The 9163-nt window shown below is 38.7% G+C and overlaps 1 protein-coding gene across 2 annotated transcripts; it reads left to right on the top strand.

Annotated features, from left to right (window-relative positions):
* The first annotated feature begins 2935 nt into the window (after window positions 1-2935).
* Window positions 2936-8913, top strand: LOC120426825 (WD repeat-containing protein 26 homolog). 2 transcript variants are annotated; one of them, XM_039591622.2, is made up of 2 exons: window positions 2936-5311; window positions 7368-8498. In XM_039591622.2, exon 1 carries the CDS (start codon window positions 3434-3436, stop codon window positions 5303-5305), a length of 1872 nt encoding a protein of 623 aa, XP_039447556.1. In that variant the 5' UTR covers window positions 2936-3433; the 3' UTR covers window positions 5306-5311; window positions 7368-8498. The 2 variants fall into 2 exon arrangements, with proteins under 2 accessions (XP_039447556.1, XP_039447549.1); XM_039591615.2 differs by lacking the exon at window positions 7368-8498 and adding an exon at window positions 8694-8913 and having other exon boundaries at window positions 3298-5311.
* The last annotated feature ends 250 nt before the right edge of the window (window positions 8914-9163 follow it).

The following is a 9163-nucleotide window of genomic DNA, read 5'->3' as shown; positions in this document are numbered from 1 at the left end:
TTTAACTTGAGACTTAATTGCAGGGAGATGGAAGTTAAAAAAAATGATAAATAAAATGTAATCAAAAAAATATTGTCATACCAATTATTTAAAATAAAATTAGAGCACACATACGTTTTGATGTCAAACTTCAAACAAATAAATCCATCACGAAAAACTCTGTTTCTTAAATCAATGGATAATTTTTGATTTGTCAGTTAAGTTTTCGAAATATTAAACAATCTTTTTGATATAATTTAACCTGAATTTTCATATGTTCATGTTCCAGTATCCTTGGTATAAGTTAAATAAAATAATTTGTTTGTGTATTTACTGGAAACAGCTTATTTATAACTGGTTTTCTTCATCTAGATGACACACTATGAATAAAATCAGAAACAGCTGGGGGTAAGACGGCCACCCCACTGTTTTACTAAGTATAGGTACTAATGAATATTACTAAAATGTTTAGCAATACTGTTCCTCATGTTAAATAATGCATATAGAGTCACCTTTGCCAAACCTATTGTTTGAAATAGTATATAAATAGCTCAAAATAAATAAATAATTTTTCAACTTGAAACTGGATGTAATTTTCATGAATTACAACCTAGGCATTTTTGTTAGGTAACAATATGTATTTCTTTCTTTAAATATTTTTTCATGTTAAATTGAAATTTTTCCTAGATTATGTCCCTCGGAAAAGTTTAACAAATGCGATGAGGTATTTGCAAAAAATGTTAACAAAAATAAGTTATTTTGGAACAAGACGGGCACCTCTACCGGGGGTAAGATGGCCACCCGTAATTTGTAAATTTTATTCGATATAGGTCATATTTTTAAAGATTTTTTTACTATTAAGACATATTTGTAGATAAGGACAAGCATTTTCTATAAAACTATCAATTTTTAATCAGAATGCTGTTAACTACCGTTTCAACAATATTCCTTACTGTGAAATAGCAAAAATCATTGGAAAGTATGGAATCTTTTCAAACTTTTCATATAAATCGCTAATTTAGTATTGTTTATATAATTTTGATTTACTTATTCTAATCGAAATACACAAACTTATTACTTTGCATCAAATTGTGTATTTTTTGTTGTAAAAATTCACAGTTTTTCATGAAATGTGGTCCTATTAAATTAAAATTCATAAAGCCAAAATATAAAATTTATCGAACAGCATTTTTCTTCACATTTCAAACTTGATTTTTTAAACAAAAATAGTTATGATGTTCAGAGAAGTCTGTTCAACCAATCATGTAGGTATTTGGGCGGATTTAGCAATGTTATTAAGTTAATTTATAGCACTGACCGTCTTACCCCGCGTATTTCATATATATGCGATTTCAATTATTTTTTAAAAATTGCTGAATAGTATAGAAAATTGTTTTTTAGGCCAACTCATTTATGTCATTTCTATAATGGACTACTAGTAGAACAGTATGTATGTAATTTGAGATCAGAATAATCTGTTGTGTAACTTTTATTAGACTTCTTCCCTTAGGGTGGCCGTCTTACCCCCATCTCCCTACAAACTTTCAATAAAAAAATCCGTATTAAAAAAAAACCTAGATCGACGTCACGGTATAACGGACCTCCCCCTTCCCTCCCGCCCTTGTCACACTTTGTTACGCTTGCGAAAACCCCCCTCCAACCCCTAGAGCGTGACGTACTTTATGGATGACGCCGTATTTCGGCGGGCTTCTATCTAAAAATGTGCCAAAGTTCACTTGACCTTCAAAAAACACTGAACAGAATTCATACTTGTGGTGAAACATCTGAAATTTATTGTAAAATCACTAAGAGGTCTACGATTTCGCAAATCAACTTTTCTTTTTTTTTTTTATTTGGATGAAACTTTGCATTAGTTTTTCCATACAAGTCTCCATACAATTTTGTTGGATGGTCATACAAAATGGGTATGTAAACATTCTGTATATTGAGAAGGGATTTTCTGATCGTTTGGTGTCTTCAGGAAAGTTGTAGCTTATGATTACAACTTTTCTGAAAAATAGGTACAGTCCAGACTCGATTATCCAAAGGCCTTGGCAAAATTTCACTTTGGATAATCAAAACTTCGGATAATCGAATCACGAAAAAAAATTGTTTCGTTGTATTATTTTTGATTTCTGGGCTTTAGTATAACCCCTAAACTCCTCTAAAGTAATTTAAAATTTTTAAATCCAAGATGGCGGCCAAAATGGCGGTGATGAAATATTGAAAAAATGTTTCAATTTAACCATTTAAATTTGACTAAAATGAAATCGTTGAACTCGAATTTGATGTTAAAAGTAAGAAAATAATTTGATGTTGATCTTACAGGCAAACTCTTTTTTTTTTAAATGCATAGAACATTCTAAAAAGGTTGAGTGAATTTATTCACAAATATTTTGCAAATTTTTGACAGTAGTCTTGACCAATTCCGTGAAATGCCGTGACATTTTGAATATTCAATAAAATTTCTCCTCATGAATTTTACAATTTCTTTAAATATTTTCGAAAGCAATTCTTGAATTGTTATTCCATATTGAGCTAGGTATAATTCTTCTATAAAATTTGCAAAAAATTTGATTTCCTTTTTTATTTTTTTTATAATTTTAGTTTTTTAGATTGCGGAAATTTGCTCAAAATCTTTTACGTACTTGATAGGGACCATCCATAAACCCTTTGGCGATTGTCCACGCTCCACAATAAAAAGATTTTTTTGTATATATAAAGGTCCACGAAGGGAGGGGGGTCGAGATTTCCAAAAAAGTGTCCACGTGGTTTATGGATGGGCCCTTTCAGAAACACTCAATAAGCTATAAATGATGCCAGTACTAAATGACTGATGAAGTTGTTCTCTGTCTTATATTATAAGAGAAATTGCAGGCAGGATCACCTTTTCTAACGTTTTCAACTTAAATTTCTTTTCTTTTTTCACCCGCAGCTTGAATGTTAAAACACACTCAAAATTGCTTACGTTCGGGAGCAGCACGGCTCTTCTGCAAGGTCGTCGTCGTCCTCGTCCTCAGAAGAAGACCTCAATGAACGACGAGCAACGGTACCTAGCACAAGTAGCACGAGCCACCACCACCACCACCACCAATCCTCCCCTCAGTCTCAATCCGTGGCCCCTGGTGGCAGCAAGCGGTCACGTTCCTCACCAGCCTCTGCCTCTGCAGCAGCGTCATCTTCGTCCTCTGTTGCTGGTCCGTTAGAGGCTCAGCCCGGCGTGGATCGAAAAGAGGACAAACTGAATCGACGACAGCGCAGCCACCAGCAGAAGGAGGACCAGAAAGAGCAGCAGCAGCAGCAGCAGCAGCGTAGAAAGTCTCAGCGGCGCCGGAAGCAGTCGGGAGCGAGTGCGGAACAGGAAGCGGCGGACAAGGGCGGCGTCGACCAGGGGGAAGGGCTCGAGGGCAAAGAGAGCTCCTTGACCTCAAGTCCCCAGAGCAAACGACGCAGAATGTTGAACGACAATAGCAATCTCAACGGAGCGACGGCTTCGCCGATGGACTCGTCTTCGTGCGACATGAATGGCCACAACAATAACAACGGCCAGCAGGAGGTGGCACCGGAGTCGAGCAACGGTGCCGTGGCCACCAATGGCGAGTCCTCGGGTCATCGTGCCGCTATCAAGTTGGACAGAACTAACCAGGAGATTGTGCGACTGATTGGACAACACTTGAAGAACATTGGACTGGATCGTAGTGCCGAAGCGTTGATGCAAGAGTCCGGCTGTTGCTTGGAGCATCCGTCGGCGTCCAAGTTCCGTCAGCATGTGCTGTCCGGTGATTGGACCAAAGCTGACCATGATCTCCAGGAGTTGCAGACGATGGTCGATTCGAAAACGGATCGTACCAGCATGAATGAGATGAAGTTTTTGCTGTTGGAGCAAAAGTATTTGGAGTTTCTGGAGGAAGGTCGTCCGATCGACGCTCTGCACGTGCTGCGTAACGAGTTGACACCGTTGCAGCACAACACGCCTCGTGTTCATCAGCTGTCGTCGTACATGATGTGCACCAACAATCAACAGTTGTACCAGCGGGCCAACTGGGAAGGCAAAGGTGTCAAGTCCCGCACCCGACTGATGGACCGTTTGCAGTCGTACCTGCCGGCCACCGTCATGCTGCCACCGAGACGTCTCCGTAGTTTGCTGGCGCAGTCGGTCGAGATGCAAACTGAACGCTGCAAATGTCACGATATGGCCTGGAGTACCAACATTGACAACGTGTCGCTGCTGGTTGACCACAACTGCTCGTCCGAGGGCTTCCCGATGCAGGCGCTGCACGTACTGAACGACCACTCGGATGAGGTGTGGTTCTGCAAGTTTTCACCGAACGGCCTTCGGTTGGCAACGGGCTCCAAAGACAACACCGTCATCGTTTGGGAGGTGGATCCGGTCAAGTTGGTGCTGAAAAATAAGAAAATATTCGAAAATCACACCTACGGAGTTAGCTTTATCGCCTGGAGCCCGGACTCCAAGTACTTTATCGTGTGCGGTCCGGAGGATTGCCCCGACCTATGGATCTGGGACGTGGAGCACGAAAAGCTCGTGACGAAGGTATCGCATTCTACCGACGACAGTCTGACATGTGCCGCGTTCAACAAGGACGGCACACGATTCGTCACCGGAGGCACTCGGGGCCAATTTTATCTGGTTGACCTGGACGGAACCGTCCACGACCACTGGGAGGGAGTTCGTGTGAACGGGTTGGCGTTCCGTGCGGACAACAAAACGATTCTAGCTGCCGACACGCACTACCGAATACGGAGCTACAGCTTCGACAATGCCCGCACCGATGCCAACCTCATCCAGGAGCAGTGCCCGATTATGACGTTCTCGGTCAACTCGGCCGACCGACTGGCGTTGCTCAACATCTCGTCGCAGGGTCTGCACCTGTGGGACTTGCAGGACAAGTGTCTGGTGCGACGCTTCCAGGGCGTTACGCAGGGCAATTACACCATCTATTCGTGCTTTGGCGGCGTTAACGAAAGCTTCGTCGCAAGTGGCAGTGAGGACAACAAGGTGTACATCTGGCACATTCGCCGCGAGGAACCGCTGGCCACGCTCGTGGGCCACACGCGAACCGTCAACTGCGTCAGTTGGAATCCGGTCTATCCGTCCCTGTTGGCGTCCGCTTCCGACGACGGCACGGTACGGATCTGGGGACCGAAACAGCCCCAGCTGGCCTGGGCCGCCACCAGCAACAACGGCGACTCGGCGTCGATCGCCTCCACCATCAGCACCGCCTCGTCCGCGTCCTCGTCGTCCTCATCGTCGTCCGGTGGCGCGAACAACGACCTTATATCCAACTCTTCGTGGAATATCACATAATATTAGGTGAGTGTTGGCTTCATTCTATTTTTCATCGTTTAAAATAGTAGTAATTTTGGTTATGTGTCGCTAAGACGCTAAGACAAAACACCATGACTTGGAGGTTTTGGTTGGCAAAGTAGACTTAAGCGATTGCTTTCTTTTTTTTATTGATTGGTGCGAGCAATTCTTCCCACAATCGGGTGTTTTAATATATTTTTTTTTTTTATGAGGCTGAAACATTTTGGAGGGATTTTTTGGATTTTTTTTTTTATAATCTAAAAAGCCCATTTCTGGATTAGTTCGTATGTGTACAAGTGCATAAAATTTTGGCATCAGAATTTTGGATGCCAGATTTTTAAGGGAAGTGTGGCTGACATGAGTTGGCACATTTTTTTTTGTTATGTTGGTGCAATTTTGGGCGTGCACGGGCGTGCACCATTCGTAACGCTATCTTCCCTTAAAAATCTGGATAAAAAATGGTATGTAAATGTTATAAAATCTACATTACGAAAGGGATCTGATCGATTAAGCCTCTTCATCAAATTTTAAAATTAATGCGAAAAAAAGACAATTGCTCACAAGAGAGAAGGGGGTGTCTGAAAATAAAAAAGTATGGTGAAGTTAATGGATGTCCCCTTTCCAAAGCTAAGAAAAATGTATTTTTGCAATTTCGCTGTGAACTGTCAACTTTTCCTGTCCTGGAGAATAAAAACGCCCTACCGAAAATAACACAATGGAAAATTAATACTTTTCAATACCAGTGAAATCGGTGCTGAAAAGTAGAACTTTTCAACACTTGTATCGAAAAGTAACATTGTAACATTGCAGTGTTCGGAATGGCAAAATTAAGTGGAATAAATTGATAACTCCTTTATTTGACGTCCTAGCCAAATGGTGTCTTCGGAAGAGTTGTTGTACTTGATAGGGCTATCTTTTGAAGTTATTGAGATACAGGGTGACGGTCTTCCGGGGTGTCAACCAAAAACTAACTTTGTTGAATGACGTTGTAGGGCTTTGGTGTCTTGGGCAAAGTTGTAGAGGAGAAAATTTCATGAAAGTTTGTCGAAGGCGCAAAATTTGCAGCTCTTAATCTTCTCGAGATATACGCCATTTTTGCATTTTTTTTTTTCCAAAAAAGCACTTTTTTGGTGAAAACTCAAAATGTTAGCATTTTAGCGTCCTACTATGTTCTGAAGAGTTGTTTATGAGATAAAACTACACATATTTGCCCAAGACAGCAAAATGTTTTGAGCCTTATTGAGGAGTTATAACCAGTTTTTAAGTGATTTTGAGCCTATTTTCAAGTTGCTATGTTTCAAAAATGGCGCATTTTGGCGCAAAACCGAACAATGCACCTGAAAGTACACACTTTCAACTTCATTTCCTGACAATATCTCCGTGTCTATCGGTGTTTATTTTTAGATATCTCTATATGAATTTGAATTGAATTAATCAATTTATTTATAATTTTTAAGTGAAAAGCAGATTTTTTTCTGCACTCGTCGTTATTGACAGATGCAGCAATTTTGATATCGAGAAGATCGACAGCCAGAGAGTATACTTTTTATTTAACTCCTAAGAATATATCTTGAAAAAAATTATTGTATTTTAATTTATATCAAAACACGTTTTTGAACTATAAAATTTATTGAAGAAATGAGTTATTTTTGTAGCGTTTTACTATTTTATTCTGTATGCGTCTAGTAATCCGGTCATACTATGTTTTTACCTTTTATGACAGGAGTCGTGCTGTGGCATTGCTTTTGGCAAATGAAACGCTACACCACCATAACTGTCAAAAATGGCGACCTTACGAATGTGCATATTCTTTCCCGAGATTCCGATTTTCGAATATTGACTTCCTCCAATTTTCAACCGGACTGCTGTCAAATGGCGGCTTGCATTGACAAACACGCTTTCTTTGACGTTTGACCATAGCAAAAGCCTCAACAAGTTAAAACCATTTTTGGAATTCGGGAAGAATTGTCTATGTCCAGAAAGCATTGAACAAACTTTGTTCTTATTGATGGTATGTTTTCTCAAAACTGATGATAGTTTTGCTCTTCTATTTCTATTTCAGATTGTGCAACTATTGCCGCTTTACCCCACCCCTTTTCCTTTCTCCCCCTCATCTCAATTGATCGTGTTAAGCATTATATTCGGTTCAACAATATAAACTCTAAATTTAGTGAAGTAATTTAACGGTAATATTAAAGGATAAAAGAATATTATTGTAATGAAACAATAAAGGAAAATGAAGAAGAAGATAAAAAAAATCCAAAAAACACTTTCACGCATACACACTCTCACCCGCATTGCGCAAACAATATTCAGTAATAATTAAAGGCTAATTATTATAATCGAATAGTAAAACATCAAGAGCAAAACAAAACAAAAAACCCAACACGTGAAGAATGACGGTAGCAAAATGTAATAATCGAATCCACGTGCACTCACATAAGCAAACAATAGCGATAACAACATTCGAGATGGATCGATTTGTCGAACAACAACATACTAGAATTAAGGCCATTTCAACGCTCGCCGCGGTAGTTTCCACACAATAATCAAACAAAACAAAACCAAAACCAAACAAGAAAAACAATGGTGTAAACAACAGTTGTATTGTAGTGTTGCAATATATTCGAACACAGTAAAACAGAACCGAGTAGAAGAAACAGAGCCGTGTGGTGTGATGATGATGCGGAAAGTTTGGATGAAAGTGTTGTGATGATGAATTTGAAGCAAATTAATTATACTTTTTTTTTAATTGCTGATTGAACTAACACGAAATGCAAAAAGAAGAAGAAGAAAGATATTGTAATTTGAATTAAAGATTTTAAGATATATTTTTTTTCGTTTGGTCTCTTCATGCGTAAAAGAAAAACGAAAATCATTTAAAGTTGAGTGTAATACAAGAGAGTTTTTTTTATTATGTTTTTAATGAATAAAATTACACCTGATTTTGGTGTACTTGCATGAGCGAAACCGTAGATTTTTTTATTTGCAATATACCCCCTCTCTTAAATCTAACAAATTAGTGAAAAACATTGGCTCCCATGAGAATCTATTTATGCACATCGTCGCTTGTTTAGTTTAAACACAATTGTGAACAAATCGTAGGTTAGAGCGAAAACGTTCGAATAAGAAGGAAGTCGAGACAGAGTTTGTTTTTTATATACATATTAGTTAATGACTTATCGTTTTTATTTTCAAGAAAAGTACACGCATATAGAATTAGACTGTCAATCAACGTTTTCTTTGTCTCCCATTTCACAAAACAAAAACTTAAACAAGTAGCAAATCTGTTCTATTTTTTTTTCTTACATATAAATTTAAAAAAAAACTGTTTGATTTCTTTTACGTTACCCAAACTTCCTGTTTGTTATTCCCTCCTTCCAACAAGGATTCATGAAAAAGTTCTCGGATGCTCGGAAGGATCGAGGGCGCGGTCAACCAACTACAACATTAGCAGCACTGGAGAATGAACATGCAGCAAGTAAAAGAAGAAGAAGATGAAAAAAAAAGTTTTTGGACTTGTGAAACGAACGAACATGTGGTTTGTGTATTTTACTGAATAAAATTTTAAGCAGATCGATTTGGGATTAAACGATAGCAAAACAGCATTGAGTTTTATTTTCTGACAGCATTTAACTGCCGCTCTAATCGAGTCCGTCCCATATGTAAAAACAGCAAGCCGAGAAAAACGCAAGTCAAATTTGTCTCGCCCATAAGGCTACGTGTTAGAATTTTGCTAAAAACATAGATTTTCTACGGTTTTCTGGAATAATGTACTAAATTTTATTGTTTTTTTTGATAGTTCTCATGATTTTGAACCAAACTGCATCGTTAAGTCAAAATTGATGAAATTACATA

Source organism: Culex pipiens, chromosome 3 (assembly GCF_016801865.2).
Source record: "Culex pipiens pallens isolate TS chromosome 3, TS_CPP_V2, whole genome shotgun sequence".
NCBI lineage: Eukaryota > Metazoa > Arthropoda > Insecta > Diptera > Culicidae > Culex > Culex pipiens.
Note: the sequence above shows the minus strand (reverse complement) of the source record. Positions and strands in the feature narration are given on the sequence as shown.

Coding starts and splice junctions, on each gene's coding strand:
- LOC120426825 (XM_039591615.2), top strand. CDS start 3,434: ATGTTGAACGACAATAGCAATCTCAACGGAGCGACGGCTTCGCCGATG.